The sequence below is a fragment of the Homarus americanus genome, unplaced genomic scaffold (assembly GCF_018991925.1).
Source record: "Homarus americanus isolate GMGI-L3 unplaced genomic scaffold, GMGI_Hamer_2.0 scaffold25827, whole genome shotgun sequence".
NCBI lineage: Eukaryota > Metazoa > Arthropoda > Malacostraca > Decapoda > Nephropidae > Homarus > Homarus americanus.
This window is the reverse complement of record NW_024738300.1, coordinates 9,528,445-9,548,878: the sequence shown is the minus strand read 5'-3', so window position 1 is coordinate 9,548,878 and position 20,434 is coordinate 9,528,445. Positions and strand designations below refer to the sequence as shown.

At 46.9% G+C, this 20,434-nt stretch overlaps 1 protein-coding gene across 1 annotated transcript; it reads right to left on the bottom strand.

Moving 5' to 3' along the window:
* Positions 1 to 2,691: 2,691 nt before the first annotated feature.
* On the bottom strand, positions 2,692 to 20,141 carry LOC121873968 (proline-rich protein 36-like). The gene is made up of 3 exons (XM_042377847.1): positions 20,069 to 20,141; positions 10,004 to 10,513; positions 2,692 to 3,305 (listed from the first exon to the last, which is right to left on the bottom strand). Exons 1-3 carry the CDS (start codon positions 20,139 to 20,141, stop codon positions 2,692 to 2,694), a joined length of 1,197 nt encoding a protein of 398 aa, XP_042233781.1.
* Positions 20,142 to 20,434: the final 293 nt, after the last annotated feature.

The window sequence follows — 20,434 nt, the reverse complement described above, 5'->3', positions numbered from 1 at the left end:
CCTCTTCCTCCTCCTCCTTATCCTCCTCTTCCTCTTCCTCCTCCTCCTCCCCCTCGATGATGCTACTGGTGGTGGTGGTGTTGGAGACTGGTAGTACTGGTAGTAGATGGTGGTAGGAGGTCTTATGTATGTGTGTGTGTGTGTGTGTGTGTGTGTGTGTGTGTGTGTGTGTGTGTGTGTGTGTGTGTGTGTATCTGGTGCACCTCTTTGCTAATCATTCTATTGTTCACCTTGATAGTGTGTGGAGGCTTACACACACACACACACACACACACACACACACACACACACCCTCTCTCTCTCTCTCTCATTTTATGTTTTTTCCCTATTTCCGTCTCTATGCTTCTCTTTCTTTCCCATTATCCTCTTCCTTTCTTTTCTCACATACTTTCTCCTTTTTTTCTTTTCTTCCTTCTTCCCTGCTTTCTTAATATTTCTCTTTCCTTCCTTCTTTCTCTCATCTTCCCTCTCACCTTCCCTCACCTTTCCTCTCACCTTTCCTCTCACCTTCCCTCACCTTCCCTCATCTTCCGTCTCACCTTCCCTCTCCTCCCTCTCACCCTTCCCTCACCTCCTCTCACCTTCCCTCATCTCCTCCCTCCCCACCCTTCCCTCACCTTCTTCCTCCACCTTCTCAGCAACTTTCCTTCCTTCTTTCTCTCATCTTCCCTCTCATCTTCCCTCTCCTTCCTCTCACCTTCCCTCATCTTCCCTCTCCTCCCTCTCACCTTCCCTCATCTTCCCTCTCCTCCCTCTCACCTTCCTCTCCCATTAGTCAAGCATCCAATGACCTATTAAAACACCCCAAATGACCTTTACACCTTAAATAAAACCTATAAATTCTACCTGGTATTTATTCTTAAATTTTCAAAGAACATCCCTAAAATTTAAAAAAAAATTAAGAATATTTTCCTTTAAAAATTCTACCAGTTTTTTTTTCGTAAATTTTTAAAGAACATCGCTAAAAATTTAATTTTTTTATAATTATACCTAAAAAAAATCTAACCTTTTTTGTTCATGAAATTTAAAAGAAGACCATCCCCAAAAAATATCCTTTGTAAAATTAAAAAAAAAATCCTAAAAAAATTAATCCTAAAAAAAAATCCTAAAAAAATTAATCCTAAAAAAAAAATCCTAAAAAAATTAATCCTAAAAAAAATCCTAAAAATTTCTTTACTGTATGTGACATTGAGATGTTGTTTTGTGTCTGGTGCTTCTAACGGGATTTATTATTATTTTTATTTTTATTTTTTTTTTTATATACCAGATTGGGTTCTGTGACGTTCAAAATTGTTCTAAGTAGCTCCCTGAGTGTTCTAAATTAGACAAAGTAGCTCCCTGAGTGTTCCAAATTGTTATAAGTAGCTCCCTGCGTGTTCTACATTGTTCTAAGTGGCTCCCAAGTTGTTCTAAGTGGCTCCCTGAGTGTTCTAAATTGTTCTAAGTGATTCCCAAATTGTTCTAAGTGGCTCCCTGAGTGTTCTAAATTGTTCTTAGTTGGGCCCCAATATGTTCTAAATGGCTCCCTCATGTTCTATATTAGACAAAGTAGCTCCCTGGAGTGTTCTAAATTGTTCTATGGTTCCCCTGCTTGTTCTAAATTGTTCCATGGTTCTGCTTGTTCTAATTGTCTCCAAGTGGTCTTGTTGTTCTAAGTGGTTCCCTGCTTGTTCTAAATTGTTCTAAGTGGCTCCCAAATTGTTCTAAGTGGCTCCCTAAGTGTTCTATATTAGACAAAGTAGCTCCCTGAGTGTTCTAAATTGTTCTAAGTGGTTCCCTGCTTGTTCTAAATTGTTCTAAGTGGCTCCCAAATTGTTCTAAGTGGCTCCCTAAGTGTTCTATATTAGACAAAGTAGCTCCCTGAGTGTTCTAAATTGTTCTAAGTGGTTCCCTGCTTGTTCTAAATTGTTCTAAGTGATTCCTGCTTGTTCTAATTGTTCTAAGTGGCTCCCAAGTTGTTCTAATGGCTCCCTGCGTGTCTTCCTCCCAAATTGTTCTAAGATTCCTCAAATTGTTCTATGGCTCCCCTGAGTGTTCTAAATTGTTATAAGTTGCTCCCAAGTTCCAAGTGGCTCCCCGAGTGTTCTAAATTGTTTGGGTTAGCCTCAAGATGTTTCAAGGTAGCAAGAGAACACTCATTATGGCATGAAGGAGGAGGGAGGAGAAGAGGAAAAGAAAGAGGGAAGAGGTTGAAGGAGTAAGAAGACGGAGGAAAGGAGAAGAGGAAGGCAGAAGGAAAGGAAGAGGAGAATGTGAAAAAAGACGTAGAGGAGGGAGAAGAAGAAGAAGGAATTGGAGGAGGAAGAGAAGAATGTCCAGAGTGGGGGGAGAAGAGAAATGGAGGAAGAGGAAGAGGGAAAGATAGCAAAGGTGAGTGAGAAAGGGAGAAGAAGAAGATTTGAATAGTATGGAAATGGAGGGAAGAAGGGGAAGAAGAAGGTTAAGAGTAATGAATGATGAAGGAGGCAAGTTGCAGGCTGAAGGAGGGCAGGTTGCAGGTTGAAGGAGTGTAGGTTGCAGGTTGAAGAAGGGCAGGTTGCAGGCTGAAGAAGTGAAGAAAGGTAGGCTGAAAGAATGCAGGTTAAAGGAGGCAGGCTGAAGGAGGGAAGGTTGCAGGCTGGAAGGAGGGCAGGTTGCAGGCTGAAGGAAGGTAGGTTGTAGGCTGGAAGGAGTGTGTGGGCAGGTTGTAGGTCAGTAGGAAGGTTGCAGGCTGAAGGAGTGCAAGGTTGGAGGCTGAAGGAGGGCAGGTTGTTGGCTGAAGGAGGGCAGGTTGCAGGCTGAAGGAGTGGCAGGTTGCAGGCTGAAGAAGGGCAGGTTGCAGCTGAAAGAATGCAGGTTAAAGGAGGGCAGGTTGAAGAGGGAAGGCGGTGGCGGCTGAAGGAGGCAGGTTGCAGGCTGAAGGGAGGGCAGGGTTTGAATGAAGGAGGGCAGGTTGTAGGTCGAAGGAGTGGAAGAAGCTTGCAGGCTGAAGGAGGCAGGTTGGAGGCTGTTGAAGGAGGGCAGGTTGTTGGCTGAAGGAGGCAGGTTGGTATGGCTGAAGGAGGGTGGTTGCAGGCTGAAAGAATGCAGGTTGGGAGGGCAGGTTGCCAGATGAGGGAAGGTTGCTGGAAGGAGGGCAGGTTGCAAGCTGAAGGTGGGTGCAGGTTGTAGGCTGAAGGAGGGGCAGGTTGTAGGCTGAAGGCAGCAGGTTGTAGGCCGAAGGAGGGAAGGTTGCAGGCTGAAGGAGTGCAGGTTGGAGGCTGAAGAGGGCAGGTTACATGCTGAAGGAGGGCAGGTTGCAGGCTGAAGGGAGGGCAGGTTGCAGGCTGAAAGGAATGCAGGTTAAAGGGGAGGGCAGTGGCTGAAGGAGGAAGGCTGCTGTAGGTTGAAGGAGGGCAGGTTGCAGGTTGAAGGAGGGCAGGTTGCAGGTTGAAGGAGGGCAGGTTGCAGGTTGAGCACGCAGGCAAGGAGGCAGGCTGAAGGAGGAAGGTTGCAGGCTGAAGGAGGGCAGGTTGCAGGCTGAAGGAGGGCAGGTTGCAGGCTGAAGGAGTGGGTAGGTTGGGTCAAGGAGGGCAGGTTGCAGGCTGAAGGAGGCAGGTTGCAGGCTTGAAGGAGGGCAGGTTGCAGGCCGGAAGGATGGCAGGCTGAAGGAGGGCAGGGTGGTTGCAGGCTGAAGGAGGGCAGGTTGTGCAGGCTGAAGGAGGCAGGCTGAAGGAGGCAGGTTGCAGGCTGAAGAGGCAGGTTGCAGACCCAGCACCAACTGTAGACTCAGCTGGGTGGATTTTCTTCTCCCGACTGTGATGTATTACTCTCTCTCTTTCTCCACAGTTCACTCCCCAGCCACACAGTAGGACACAGAGCCACACAGACACACAGAGCCACACAGTATAACACACACAGAGCTAATAATAGTATACACAGACACACAGTATACACACAGTAGACACAGAGTTAGTAGGACAGAGCTACACACAGAGCACAGTATACACAGAGCTACATAGTAGACACAGAGCACACAGAGACACAGAGCACACACACACACAGAGCACACAGTATACAGAGCCACACAGTATACAGAGCTACACAGAGCTACACAGTAGACACAGACACACAGTATACACACAGAGACACACAGTATACACAGAGCTACACAGTATACACAGCCACACAGACACAGAGCTACACAGTATACACAGCAGAGCTACTACAGACACAGGAGCCACACAGTAGGACACAGAGCCACACACAGTATACAGAGCCACATAGTGTAGACACATAGAGCTACACAGTAGACACAGAGCTACACAGTAGACACAGAGCTACACAGTAGACACAGAGCCCACAGTAGACACACAGAGACACAGAGCACACAGTATATTGACAGAGCTACAGTAGACAGACACATAGTGTAGACACAGAGCTACACAGTATACACAGAAAGCACACAGTATACATGAGCTACACAGTATACACAGAGCACACAGTAGACACAGAGCACACAGACACAGAGCTACACACAGTATACAGAGCTACACAGTAGACACAGAGCATACACAGACACACAGTATACACAGGAGCACACAGTTTCACTAGAGCTACATGGTGTAGACACAGAGCCACACAGTATACATAGACACACAGTAGACACAGAGCTACACAGTAGACACACAGAGCCACACAGTATACACACAGAGCTGGGCTAATAGTATACACAGAGCACACAGTATACACATACAGAGCTACACAGTAGACACACACACAGAGCCACATGCAGTAGGACACAGAGCCACACAGGTATACACAGAGCACATAGTATACACAGGAGCACACAGTAGACACAGAGCACATGTAGACACAGAGCTGGGTATACATAGAGCACAGTAGACACAGAGCATGTATACAGAGCTATGTATACACAGAGTATACACAGAGCCATGTATACACACAGAGGGCACACACAGACACAGAGCACACAGACACACACAGAGCACACAGTATACACAGACATGCTGTGTATACACAGAGCACACAGTGTATACACAGAGCACACAGAGCGCACAGTAGACACAGAGCCAAGTATACAGTATACACAGAGCTACATACAGAGCTGCAGTATACATGCAGAGCTACACAGATGGGAGTTACAGAGCCACACATACATGAGAGCTACACAGTATACACAGAGCCACACAGTATACATAGAGCCACACAGTATACACAGAGCCACACACAGTTCACTAGAGCACACAGTATACAGAGCTGTATACACACAGAGCACACAGAGCTGTATACACAGAGACACAGAGCTACAGTATAGAGCATAGACAGAGCATATAACAGAGCACACACAGAGCACAGAGCACACAGTAGACAGAGCACATACAGAGCTGGCTGGGGCAGGACACAGCTTGTGTATATACAGAGCACATGTAGACACAGAGCTACATAGCAGAGCTATGTAGACACATGCTAGGCTCACAGAGCTACAGTATATATTAGAGCCATGAAGTAGTATACATAGAGCTACACAGTATACACAGAGCCACATAGTAGACATACAGAGCTAACACAGTATACACAGAGCTGCCATTAGTAGACACAGAGCCACAGTATACAGAGCTACACAGAGACACAGAGCACACAGTTCACACAGAGCACACAGTATACACAGAGCCACACAGAGCACACAGAGCCACAGTATACACAGAGCCACACAGTATACACACAGAGTTACACAGTTTCAGAGCCACACAGTAGACACAGAGCCACACAGTATACACAGAGACACAGTAGACACACAGAGCTACACAGTATACACAGAGCACACAGTAGACACAGAGCTACACAGTATACACAGAGCCACACAGTATACACAGAGCCACACAGACACAGAGCTACAGTATACACACAGAGCTACACACAGTATACACAGAGCTGCTGGTATACACAGAGCCACACAGTATACACAGAGTTGCTTGGCTGGTGATAAGGTTACAGAGCTATTGCTTTAGACACAGAGCTATTGCTACATAGTAGACATTAGAGCTTGCCACAGATAACAGAGCTGCTAGTAGACAGAGTTTAAGCACATAGAGCTACAGTTTTGGTTACAGAGCATATATACACAGAGCACACAGTATACACAGAGCACAGTATACACAGACACAGTTCACTAGAGCCACAGTAGACACAGAGCACACAGTATACACAGAGCACACAGTAGACACAGAGCTACACAGTATACACAGAGCCACACAGACACAGAGCACACAGTATACACAGGAGCACACAGTATACACAGAGCCACACAGTAGACACAGAGCCACATGTATATACAGAGCTACACAGGGGACACAGAGCCACACAGTATGTATACAGAGTATACAGCAGAGCTGGGCATGAGATATGTGAGAGCCACACAGTATACACACAGACACACAGTATACACAGAGCCACACAGTATACACAGAGCCACACAGAAGTTCACTTCAGAGCCACACAGTATACACAGAGCCACACAGTATACACAGAGCCACACAGTATACACAGAGCCACACAGTATACACAGAGCCACACAGTATACACAGAGCCACACAGTAGACACAGAGCCACACAGTATACACAGAGCCACACAGTATACACAGAGCCACACAGTATACACAGAGCCACACAGTATACACAGAGCCACACAGTCTACTCAGAGCCACACAGTGTAGCGGTAAATAAATTAATATATTCCTGCCTCATGTAATACCTTCTCCCTGGCTCAGCGTGGCTCCTCCTGAATACTTAATTAACAAGTGTTTTACGACAGGTGTGTACACTTGGCGACACACGTGACTTACAGGTGTATAATAGGTGTGTACACTTGGCGACACACGTGACTTACAGGTGTATAACAGGTGTGTACACCTGGCAACACACGTGACTTACAGGTGTATAATAGGTGTGTACTCTTGGCAACACACGTGACTTACAGGTGTATAATAGGTGTGTACACTTGGCAGCACACGTGACTTACAGATGTATAATAGGTGTGTACACTTGGCAGCACACGTGACTTACAGGTGTATAATAGGTGTGTACTCTTGGCAACACACGTGACTTACAGGTGTATAATAGGTGTGTACACTTGGCAGCACACGTGACTTACAGGTGTATAATAGGTGTGTACACTTGGCAACACACGTAACTTACAGGTGTATAACAGGTGTGTAAACTTGGCGACACACGTAACTTACAGGTTTATAACAGGTGTGTAAACTTGGCGACACACGTAACTTACAGGTGTATAACACGTGTGTAAACTTGGCGACACACGTAACTTACAGGTGTATAACAGGTGTTCATCGTAATTGTTAACATCTCACCTGAGTACAACACACCTTATCGAGTGTTTTAATTAACTCGACTACCTGGTGATACTGAGCTTAAAAGACCTCTCACCTGTCCTTCCGTCCGTCGTGTTAATATCTTCGTCACTCTTGTTTATGATTGTATTTTCACCTAAATTAATCTTCATTGGGTTAGTGGTTTGGACTCGGCGGCCATTTTTATTATTATTATTTTTTTTAATATTTGGAATGTGTCGTGTTAAGTGCTACGTTGGCGGCCATTTTGATTTTTTGGTGAAATTTGTGGAATGTGTCGTGTTAAGTGCTATGTTGGCGGCCATTTTGATTTTTTGTGAAATTTGTGGAATGTGTCGTGTTAAGTACTACGTTGGCGGCCATTTTGATTTTTTGTGAAATTTGTGGAATGTGTCGTGTTAAGTGCTACGTTGGCGGCCATTTTGATTTTTTGTGAAATTTGTGGAATGTGTCGTGTTAAGTGCTACGTTGGCGGCCATTTTGATTTTTTTGGTGAAATTTGTGGAATGTGTCGTGTTAAGTGCTACGTTGGCGACCATTTTTAATTTTCGATTTTTTTAGCACGTCTGTGTGTTGTGTTACGTAGATTTGATTGTTATTTGATCCGTGTTGTCGAAAATGTTGTGACGATTTAGCGGGTTGGTTGAGTCTACCTATAGCCTGGGCCTTGGGTGTGTATTCATAACACTAACTATGTGACTAAAGTATTTCCTGCGCTTACATATGTCAGGTATATAGCAGGTGTGCGAGGTATATATCAGGTATGTCACGTATATAACAGGCATATCAGGTATACTACAGATGGTTAGGGTCATTTTATCATAGTGTAGACAAATGAAAAACCTCTTACCGTTTACAATACAAAAAACGCCAGGATGAGAGAACACGAGTGTCTGGCGTTTCCATCAGTGATAGCGGGGTTATAGGAAGTTCGTGGTGCCTGGAGAACGTTCGTCTGTGTTGGCGATGTTTTTGTGCCACGATGAATGGTGTTTGAGTCTTGGGTTTGTGGTCTCTCTCTCTCTCTCTCTCTCTCTCTCTCTCTCTCTCTCTCTCTCTCTCTCTCTCTGTAGTGTTTGTCTATCTGTCTGATGGTTTGAGTCAGGTGAATGAGTCGAGTAAGTAGGCTGAGTAAGTGAGTCAGGTAAGTCATACAGGTGAATGAGCCAATTAAGTCAGGTGTGTGTGTGTGAATCAATTAAGTCGGGTGAGTCAGGTACTGGTTTGAGTTAGATGAGTGAATCGGGTAAGTAAGGTGAGTGAGTGAGTGAGTCAGGTAAGCTGAGTGGGTGAGTGAGTGAGTCAGGTAAGCTGAGTGAGTGAGTGAGTCAGGTAAGTCAGTCAGGTGAGAGCCGCGCACCTCACCTGAAGAATATGAGCCCCCAGACTTGGCTGTATTTCGGGACTTGCTCATTGATTACTGCTGCAACTGTGGCCACTGTCATGCTGGGGAGGGAGGAGAGGGAGGGAAATGGGTGAGGGAGAGAAGAGGAAAGGAGGAAAAGTGATGGAAAGAGGGAGGGAAGAGGAAGAGAGAGGGGGAGGAAAAGGTAATGGGAGGAGGGAGAGAAGAAAGGAAGGAGGAGGGAGAAAGGGGGAGAAAAATGTAATGGGAAAGAGGAAGGGAGGAAGTAATGGGAGGAGGGAAGGAAGAAGAAGGAAAGAGGGAAGGAAGGAATGAAAGAAGGAACGAGAAAGGGGGCCGAAAGATAATGGAAGGAGGGAGAGTAGAGGAATGGAGAGGGGGGAGGAAAGGAAGGAGGGAGAAAGGGAGTGAAGAAATAATAGGAGAAGGAAGGAAAAAGGAGAGAGGGTGGAGGGAAGAAGGGGGGGGGGGAGTCGGGAGGGAAAGGAGGAGGGAGTCGAGAGAAGGAAGGAAAGGAAGAGAGAAACGGGAGGATAAATAGAGGATATTAAGAACGAGACAGAGAGAGAAAGAGAAAGAGAGAGAGAGAGAGAGAGAGATAATAATAATAATAAAGACAGGGACAGGAAAAATACACATAGCCTTAGGGTGTGGAGTGTGGCTGGCTGTCACCCAAGAGTTTAACGTATACCTGTGTGTGTGTGTGTGTGTGTGTGTGTGTATTGGTGTGTTGATGTGGTGTGTTGTGTTGGTATGGTGTGGTGGTATGGTGTGGTGGTGTGGTGGTATGGTGTCGTGGTGTGGTGGTATGGTGTCGTGGTGTGGTGGAGGAAGACAAGGTTATACTCGAGTAAGAGACAACGGGAAGATTAATGGTGGATGGGTGGAGGCGTCTCACAGCACCAGTAGGCCTATGGTGCCACTGTGTTAGAATTTATATAGGCCTATGGCGCCACTGTCTTAGAGTTTATATAGGCAGTACATTATTTAGGTAACTGTTTAATTTATGCACAGAGAGAGAGTAGAGCTGTTGGCAGGGTGATGACGGGGCGTTGGCAGTGTTGGCAGGATGTTAAAGGGGTTTTGTTAGTGTTGGTAGGATATTGGTAGTGTTGGCAGAGTGTTGAGAGCGTTGGTAGGGTGTCGTAAGGGTGTTGGGAGCGTTGTCAGGAGAGAGAGAGAGAGAGAGAGAGAGAGAGAGAGAGAGAGTATTTACAAAGGTATTTTATTTACACTTGTTTACAGAGGCGTCTAATGTTGACAGGAATATACGTGGACAGTCCTGTACTTGCCAGAGTGACAGGTGGCTTAAGTACCAGGATGACAGGTGGCTTAAGTACAAGAGTGACAGGTGCCAAAGTGACAGGTACCAGGGTGACAGGTACCAGGGTGACAGGTACCAGGGTGACAGGTACCAGGGTGACAGGTACCAGGGTGACAAGTACCAGGGTGACAGGTGCCAGTGACAGGTACCAGGGTGACAGGTACCAGGGTGACAGGTACCAGGGTGACCCGGGTACCAGGGTGACAGGTACCAGGGTGACAGAGTACCAGGTGACAGGTGCCAGGGGTGACGGGTACCAAAGGTGACAGGTACCAGGGGTGACAGGTACCAGGGTGACAGGTGCCAGGGTGACGGGCCAGGGTGACGGGTACCAGGGTGACAGGTACCACGGGTGAGGGTGGTGACAGGTGCCAGGTGACAGGTACCAGGGTGACAGGTGCCAGGTAGTGACGGTACCAGGGTGACAGGTGACAGGTACAGGTTGAAGTACCAGGGTGTCAGGTGGTGGAGATACTAAGGTAACAGACAGATGGTTTAGGCACCAGAGTGACAGATGGTGAATTTACTCCCCCCTGTGAGGCCAAACTTGACTCCAACTTCTCACAAACTCCTGGTGATAATAACCCAGCCTGTTGCCTTAACATCGTGGTGGAGTGCGTTAATGGGGGTGGAGTGCGTTAATGGGGTGGAGTGTGTTAATGGTAGTGGAGTGCGTTTATGGTGGTGGAGTGCGTTAATGGTGGTGGGTGCGTTAATGGGGTGGAGTGTGTTGTTGATGGTGGTGGAGTGCGTTAATGGGGTGGGTGTGTTAATGGTGGTGGAGTGTGTTAATGGTGGTGAGTGCGTTTATGGTGGTGGAGTGCGTTAATGGTGGTGGAGTGCGTTAATGGGGGGTGGAGTGTGTGTTAATGGTGGTGGAGTGCGTTTATGGTGGTGGAGTGCGTTAATGGTGAGGTGGAGTGCGTTTATGGTGGTGGGAGTGCGTTAATGGTGGTGGAGTGCGTTAATGGTGGTGGAGTGCGTTAAAGAGGGGTGGAATTCGTTAATGGGGGTGGAGTGCGTTAATGGGTGGTGGAGTGCGTTAATGGGGGTGGAGTGTGTTTAGCATGGTGGTGGAGTGCGTTAATGGGGGTGGAGTGCGTTAATGGGGTGGAGTGTGTTAATGGGGGTGGAGTGTGTTTATAGGGGGTGTTAGTGTGGGTGGTGGTGGCGGGAGGTTCAGGCCAGTACCAGTTAGCCCAGGTGGAGAGAGAGGAAGGTCGAAGGTGACGCCGAGGGAGGGATGGAAGGGGAGGGAGGGAGATGGAAGGGGAGGAGGTAGATGGAAGGGGAGGAGGAGATGGAAGGGGAGGAGGAGGAGATGGAAGGGAGGGTAGATGGAAGGGAGGAGGAGTAGGAGGAGATGGAAGGGGAGGGGTAGAGGAAGGGAGGGAGGAGGAGGAGGGAGATGGAAGGGAGTAGAGGAAGGGGAGGAGGAGGAGGAGGAGATGGAAGGGAGGAGGGGTAGGGGAAGGGGAGGAGGAGATGGGAAGGGGAGGAGGGTAGAGGGAAGGGGAGGAGGAGATGGAAGGGAGGGAGGAGGGAGTAGAGGGAAGAGGAGGAGGAGGAGGAGGAGGTTGAAGGGGAGGAGGGGTAGAGGGAAGGGGAGGAGGAGGAGGAGGGGTAGAGGGAAGGGGGAAGGAGGAGAGGAAAGAGGAGGAGAGGTAAGAAAGGGGTTAGGTTAGCTGAGGTTAAGTTCGGGTTAGGTTAGGGTTACTGGCTGGGTTAATTTTCCCGTACGAATACTTGACCTAACCTAACCTAAACTAACCTAATCCAACTTAAATTAAACTAACCTTCCTCAACTGAACTTAGCCTGAACTAGCTCAAAACTAGAAGAAAATTAACGTAACGTAACCTAACCTAACCTACGCAAATACTCTTACTCGTATAATAGCGTCTCTTTGACCTCATTTAGGGAGGTTCAGTGACCCTTGACTGGCCCTCTGACGTCACACCAATGCCAGCCTCTCACGCGAGTACAATTGATTGAAGAAAATGCATTGGTGTGTGTGTGTGTGTGTGTGTGTGTGTGTGTGTGTGTGTGTGTGTGTGTGTGTGTGTGTGTGTGTGTGTGTGTGTGTGTTTACCTTGGCCAATAGAAGATGAGATTACTGAAAGGTGTGTACACGTCGAACGATTAATGGCTGTTATATTAGGCCCCAGTCTTAATGGGTCCTAGTTCTAATGGGCCCCAATCTTAATGGGTCCTTGTTCTATTGGGCCCCAGTTTTAATAGGTCCTAGATCTATTAGGCCCCAGTCTTAATAGGTCCTAGATCTATTAGGCCCCAGTCTTAATAGGTCCTAGATCTATTAGGCCACAGTCTTAATAGGTCCTAGATCTATTAGGCCACAGTCTTAATTGACCCCAGGTATATTGGCTCTAATCCTTGCCCAATTGCTCCACCAACTCGTGTACCTCCTTGATACCTGGAGTGTTGACCCCGTAGACTTTTGTATACCTGATGAGGTGTGTGTGTGTGTGTGTGTGTGTGTTGGAGACAAGCGGGCAAGATGACTGTTGCAAGCAAGACTGGTGCAACTTGCAACTCCCTTGGGGTAAAAAAAAATGGACATCATCTTCCGGTCAGGTGCGGGAGGAAAACTCTCTCTCTCTCTCTCTCTCACTTTCTCTGTCTCTCTCTCTCTGTCTCTCTCTCTGTATTAAATATAAGAGAGAGTGAAAGTGAATGAGAAGTAAGAGTGTGTGTGTGTGTGTGTGTGTGTGTGTGTGTGTGTGTGTGTGTGTGTGTAACCACTGACAACGTAGAGGTTTCCATTCCTTTACACTCACCTCAACAAGTTAAAGACCACACCATTACGTAACAAACACGTAACAGTAACACCTTATATTTGTTCCATGATCTCAATGTAAAGTAACACACCAAGGTAACGTAACACAACAACGTAACGTAACTCAACAACGTAACGTAACACAACAACGTAACGTAACTCAACAACATAACGTAACACAACAACGTAACGTAACTCAACAACGTAACGTAACACAACAACGTAACGTAACTCAACAACATAACGTAACACAACAGCGTAACGTAACACAACAACATAACGTAACACAACAACGTAACGTAACACAACAACGTAACACAACAACATAACGTAACACAACTAAACTGATAAGAAAAGTTAATGTTGATTTCTCATCCGTTTCATCCAGGTAAATTATCATGACTGGGTGAAAGTGGATGACTCAAACCTCCACCACCGCCGCCGTTCCCTTAAGTGGATGACGATGACGTAGGTAGCTGCGTTAGTGAGGCGTGTCTGGGGGGGGGGCGGTTAAAGGGTAGGAAAGTGGAACGAAGTGGTATTACTTTCTATCTCATTGTTATTTCCTGTGTAAATTTGGTCTCTTGTGTAAATTTGGTCTCCTGTGTAAATTGGGTCTCTTGTGTAAATTTGGTCTCCTGTATAAATTGGGTCTCTTGTGTAAATGTGGTGTCTTGTGTAAATTTGGTCTCCTTTGTAAATTGGGTCTCCTGTGTAAATTGAATGTCCTCTACCGTATATGTAAATTGTTTACTCGTCTTGTGTGTGTGTGTGTGTGTAAATCGACTGTAAATTGACCCCTCTGTAAATCAACTCCCCTTGGTAACCACGTCCCCCTACTCAGATACTTAACTACGGTATCCCAGCAATACCTCCCAATCCAACTACGAGTAAAAAAAAGTACCCTTATCTCTCCGTCACTCCCTACGACATTTCGTGACTCGTAAACTACGTAACTTATATCTTCTTATGTCTATTTTCATTCAATAATCTCAAAGTAAAGTATGAGGTATCAGGTATGAGTATTACGTCACTGTTATTCCTTATATTGGGGTTACTAGCTCGAGGGATAGTAGGCTATGGTGTTTGGAGTTCTAGTTAGCGAGGTTAATCAGCTGGTGGGTTAATCGTTTGTTTACATTCGGTCAGCTGTTTTGACCTGCACGTGGTAGTGTTGGGGCGTGAAGCATGACTCGGATTTTTAGGGATAAAGATAAAAGAGAGAGAGAAAGAAGATAGATATATAGATAGATAGAGAGGGAGAAGAGAGAAATAATATAGAGAGAGTGTGGGAGAAGATAAAGAGAGAGAGAGAGAGAGAGAGAGAGAGAGAGAGGAAAACAGAGTAGTAATGTAAAATCCTTGACCCAATCTCCCCTTTATTCCCCCTTAAACCCCTTATTCCCCGTTATACCCCTTAATCCACCTTAAAAGTGATCAAATTCAGTCATTAAAATTCTAAGTCAAAAAGCCATTATAGTTGTACTTAAATTTAGTTCTGCTTACTTACGACACACTTAACACGTGGACCGTTTATAAGTGTGTGTGTGTGTGTGTGTGTGTGTGTGTGTGTGTGTGTGTGTGTGTGTGTGTGTGTGTGTGCGTGTGTGTGTGTGTGTGTGTGTGTGTGTGTGTGGTCTTATATAGTGATGCAGCCAACACTTGACATCACCTCTACCACCACTATCACCACCATACCCATACGAACACTATCAACAATACCTTCACTATGACATAATTTATCCTCGACAACACCATTGCCACCACCACTAATACCACCCCATCTACACCATCTACACCATCCCATCTACACCATCCCATCTACACCACCCCATCCATCTACACCATCCATCTACACCACCCCATCTACACCACCCCATCTACACCATCCCATCTACACCATCTACATCCATACACCACCCCATCTACACCATCTACACCACCCCATCTACACCACCCATCTACACCACCCCATCTACACCACACACCACCCCATCTACCATCCATCTACACCATCCATCTACACCATCCCATCTACACCACCCCATCTACACCACCCCATCTACACCCCATCTACACCATCTACATCCATACACCACCCTATCTACACCACCCATCTACACCATCCCATCTACATCCATCTACATCCATACACCATCTACACCACCCCATCTACACCACCCCATCTACACCACCACACCACCACCCCACCACCACCCACACCACCACCACACCCCACCCCTACACCACCACCACACCACCACCCCCACACCACCAACACCACCACCCCTACACCACCACCCCTACACCACCACACACCACCACCCCACACCACCACCACCACACTGCCACCACACCCCTACACCGCCACCACCAGACAACGGAATATGGTGATGCAGAAGTGAAGGACCCGTGATACAAAAACCTGCCCGCCTCGCTACTGGGGTGGGTGACGTCCAGAATGAATCGACAAAAACTGACTATTAAAACAAACTAGTTTCCCCTCCCCAGTTTGCCCCACCTACCCCAGGACCCCCACCATCCCCAGTTTGGTGACCTTCCGGGGGCCGGGCTGGATCATCACGCCACCGCTCGACCCGAAACTCCGTCCCTCCCAAGCACCCACCCCTTTGCCCCGCCCCCTGCCGCCTTCTCCCCCTTAAGCTACTTCCAACTTGCCCCGAACGTTTTCCGGAAGCCCCCACCACCACCACCACAACTACTACTACCTCATCTCCTCCTGCTCCTACCTCCCCACCATCAGGAGCCTCGATACCAGCCGCCGTCCTCTCCGTAGACAAGAAGTTGACGGCTCCTGGGAGTGTCGTTGGGCGCTCGGGAAGCTGGTGATGGAAGGACTTGGCCAGGAGGGAAAGACACGCTCGAAATTACCTCAAGTTTACAGGCCCAAGAAGAGTATCTTACCTGATTAGACTAACGTTACCTATGGGGGGTTAGATTTAGGTTAGGTTAGGTTAGGTTAGGTTAGGTTAGGTTATGTAGATTAGATTTTGTTGGTAAATCTCGGTGGGGTGTCTGATCTCGAGGTGAAATAAGCTGGGGTGTCTAAAATCTTGAGGTGAAATAAGCTGGAGTGTTTAATCTTGAGATGAAATAAGCTGGGGTGTCTAAAATCTTGAGGTGAAGCAAGCTGGGGTGTAAAATCGTCAGGAAAGCACTCGGACCACCATGGAAAAGCAAGATTGTACAATTGACCTGTTAACAATGAGAAACGTCGCTAATTGTACCTGCTAAAATTGCACTGCCTTAAGCTAACGGGAAAACCAGATTCTCTATTCCCTAAAAACTCGTAAGCTAAAAATTTTCTCTTAAGTGGTAATCCAAGAGAACATAAGAGTTACTGTAGAGGCTTCAGGGGTAACTTAACCACTTAAGGTAACCAGCATTTTGTCGTAAGTGAGGCAGTTAGATGCATCATAATGTAAGCAATTAGGAGAAAAAATGACTTTGAGAATCCACCTTTTTGTCGTAACTTTAAGTCTATCAACAACTTAGGTCAAATTAAGTGATTTCAGTATAGTGTCGTAACTTAAGTGTACGAGGCTGTTATTGACATTCTTAATTATCTAGTAAGGAGGAAAGAAATTATCGTAAGTCTAATTGAGAACCAAGGTGAGGGCTTCTGCGTGTCAGGTAGGCCGGGAAATCTGGTATTACTGTCGTGGTGTTGAATTTATGAGTGAAATTCGAATTACAACTTGTGTCAGGGTGTTGGGATAAATATTACAGCTGTTGTAGTAGTAATAGTGGTGGTGATGGTGGTAGCTGTGGTGGTGATAGTTGTGGTAGTGGTGGTAGTAGTAGTAATAGTGGTGGTGATGGTGGTAGCTGTGGTGGTGATAGTTGTGGTAGTGGTGGTAGTAGTAGTGATAGTGGTGGTGATGGTGGTAGCTGTGGTGGTGATAGTTGTGGTAGTGGTGGTAGTAGTAGTGATGGTGGTGGTGATGGTGGTAGCTGTGGTGGTGATAGTTGTGGTAGTGGTGGTAGTAGTAGTAATAGTGGTGGTGATGGTGGTAGCTGTGGTGGTGATAGTTGTGGTAGTGGTGGTAGTAGTAGTCATGGTGGTGTCACTAGTAGCAGTAGTATAACAGTTTTTTTTTTTTACATATCCATCTAAAATTGTCATCATACCTTCCCAGTTTATTCATTATTATACATTATCTTTCATTCATCATTCTTCACTATTATTCTAACTATCCAATTTATCCATCATTTATCATACTTACCTGTTTCATTCACTAATTACCTTCATCTTTTATCTAACAGGTGAGTGCTGAACGACACACCTGGCGCCTCTGATGGTGAGTTACCTGTTGAGAGAGAGAGAGAGAGAGAGAGAGGGTCGTTTTTAGGTGGTATTTGTGTGTTAAGGGAGAGACAATACCATAGTCATTTCTGGGTCGATTTTAGTCAAGAATAAAATACCGAGTCGTGTTTAGGTTTACTTGGGAATCTTAGGTCCCGATTTTAGGTCGATTTTGATGAGAAATTTGACGTGTTTTTTTTTTTTTTATAATTGAATTAGAAGGATTTGAATCTTTTCTTGATTGGATCCCTTTAACTATCAAGACCCTCAAAACCCTGATGATTAGGTCAGATTAGGTCAAATTGGTCACCTATTACCACTAGGCCTCCCCAATTCTAATAGGTACGTAAGTTGGGGGCCTATTAAAATTGGCTCCCAAATTTTTAGGAATAGGTAAGATTAACTTGGGGTCAATTAAGACTAGACCCCAAAATTCAATTAAGCCTCGAGGTCTCAAACAATTAGATCAGACTAACTTGAAGGCCATTATGATTGGTTACCACTTAGCCAATCAGCGGGTGAGGGAGACAGAGCAACACGGTGGTCAGGCCTGGTCGACCATGTTAACCAGTATGAGAACGATGTTGGACACGTGCATACATTTGTTCCCTGGCAGCAAGTGTAGTGTGTGTGTGTGTGTGTGTGTGTGTGTGTGTGTGTGTGTGTGTGTGTGTGTGTGTGTGTGTGTGTGTGTCTTTCACACTACCCCTTCAAAAATTCGTTCAGACAGACAGACAGACAGCTAAAAAGACTACAGGTGGAACAGGAAAAGAAGAAAGGCTATAGAAAGCTACACGTGAAACAGATAGACAATAGAAAGCTAAAAGGCTAACACACACATAGAACAAATTTTAGTAGGTACAGTTAAAAGCTATGTACAGGTGGACTAGTGGAACAATGAAAGCTAAGAGGCTACAGATGGGAACAGGCAGCTAAAGACGTGGTACAAAATAAGCTCCAAGGCTACAGAAGAACAGTGAAAGCTAAGACATTACAGACAGAACGAAAGCACGACAAAGAAAGCTAAAACAAGCACAGCTACAGATAGAGAGAAGAGACATAAGCTACAGAGTACAGACATAAAAGCTACAGAGAGCAGACATAGCTGGTGGCCCCTGTTCTGATGGGCTGATGAGGTGATTGTCTGATGGGTTCTTCTCCTGATGGGTTTCTGTACAGGAATTATGTAGGAGAGGTGGAGGAGGAGGAGGAGGAGGAGGAAGAAGGAATAGGAATGAGGGAGAGAAAGAGGAGGAGGAATACAAGGAGAGGGAGGACCCTTCGAGACACACACACACACACACACATACACACACACACACACACACACACACACACACACAAAACACATATGAAGGACAAAGAGGAGGAGTTGGAGAAGAAGGAGGAGGAGGAGGAGGGAGGAGGAAGACCGCCACCCCACACACACATGAAGAACAGAGAAGAACCCCCACACCCCAGCCCCACCCCTACCCCCAACCCCACCCACCCACATGAAAGCGTTGCCACCGTTATCTAGAACACCACCCTGAAAGGTCAAGAGGTCAAGCCAGGCAGCGGTTTGTGGTGAAAAGTGGCTGTATGTTGACCAACTTTTAGGAGCGAACTGCCCACGATCCTGACCTACCTGGGTGAGGGATGGAGGGAGAGGGTGAGGGAGAGGGGGTGAGGGAGAGGGGGTAAGGGAGGGAGGGAGAGGGAGTAAGGAGCTAAGGACCATTTATCAAACGGGGCCTTATAGTATTGACACATTCTAACTTGGCCCTCTCATTCGGCCCTCTTACTCGGCCCTCTCACCTAGCCATCTTAACCCGGCCCTCTCACTCCACAACCTCCCACTCACCCTCATGTGGTCGTGGCCTTTACCTGCCGTGTGATCCAGGTGTATCTCCCCCTCGTCCTCCCCCTTCCCCTCCTCCTCCCCTCCCCTCCCCCTCCTCCTCCCCCTTCCCCTTCCCCTCCCCCTTCCCCCTCCTCCTCCCCTCCCCATCCCCCCTCCTCCTCCTCCTTCATCTTCAGCTTAGGTCTGCCGTCAAGCTTTCTCGGATGGCATTAATCAACTAGGATTTTATGACTGGGCTGTTACTACTCAAGCTGAACACTATTGTACTCCTCCTCCCCCTCCCCTCCCCTCCTCCCCCACCCCTCCCCCTCCCCCCTCCGCCTCGTCTTCCTCCTCCCCCTCTCTTCTTCCTCTTGTACTAACATATTTAGATAAATCTCTTGAAGACTTTAGGAACCTCTCGAAAGAATTGAATTGCAGAAGATTAGTCTCAGTGTTTTCTTGAAGGGGTTTTCTGTACTGTCTCTCTCCGTCAGTGGCACAAGTTATCCTCCAAGTGTGTGTGTGTATGTGTGTGTGTGTGTGTGTGTGTGTGTGTGTGTGGGGGTGTGTGGGGTGTGTGTGTGTGTGTGTGTGTGTGTGTGTGCGCGCGGTGTGTGTGTGTGTGTTAGGTGTTTGTGGCTTTGTTTGTATGTGTCTGTGTGTTTTTGTATGTGTTGCTGTGTTTTTGTGTGATTTTGCGTAAGTGTAGGTGTGAGAGAGAGAGAGAGAGAGAGAGAGGTCGGCGTTCATCAGGCCACAGTGAGCGCCCTGGCCTGGTAGCGGGCGTGTGAACGTGTGTACTGCGTGGGAGGGGTTGCATGTCATTACACGCCACGCCAACTTTCCCTCCACGCCCTCCACGCTTCTCTCTTCCTTCCCCTCTCGCCTTTCCTCCACGTCTCTCTCTCTCTCTCTCTCTCTCTCTCGTTTACTGCAGTGCGGGTCTCCCCCTGTCCCCGTCTCTCCTTCATAACCCAATCTCGCTCTGGTTCCCTCTCGTTATCTCACTCCCTCTGTCTGTTTCTCTCTCTTCTTTCGTGTGTGTGTGTGTGTGTGTGTGTGTGTGTGTGTGTGTCACTCACCACACTTCACCAGGACACTTGATTCACCAGAACCTATTGATTTTAAGGTCAGGATGTCAAAGGTCAAGATCATTTTTGTAAGCCTTCCTGGGTCGCTCTACTCCATGTGTTAGGTGAGGTTAGCTTAGGTTAGATTAGGTTAGGTTAGGTTAGGTTAGGTTAGATTAGGTTTGGTTAGGTTAGGTTTTGGTAACTATTAGGGTGTCTAATCTTCAAGTGAAACAAACTAGGGGTGTTTATTCTTCAGGTGAACACAGCGTCTTCCTGTGCCATGGTAATGTGTGTGAGGTGTTGAGCCCGGAGTACCGCAGGGGGTGACTTTCCCTCCCTCTTGGGTTCACAAACATAGTGGGTCACACGATCAGT

Excerpts from the sequence above, each read along its gene's own strand:
- LOC121873968 (XM_042377847.1), bottom strand. The coding sequence starts at position 20,141 with ATGATCTTGACCTTTGACATCCTGACCTTAAAATCAATAGGTTCTGGT. Across the intron at positions 10,514-20,068 it reads AAGTGTCCTGGTGAAGTGTG|TATCTCCACCACCTGACACC; the intron begins GTGAGTGACACA and ends CTGTTACCTTAG. Across the intron at positions 3,306-10,003 it reads GCCACCTGTCACTCTGGCAA|CCTGCAACCTGCCCTCCCTT; the intron begins GTACAGGACTGT and ends CATTCCTTTCAG.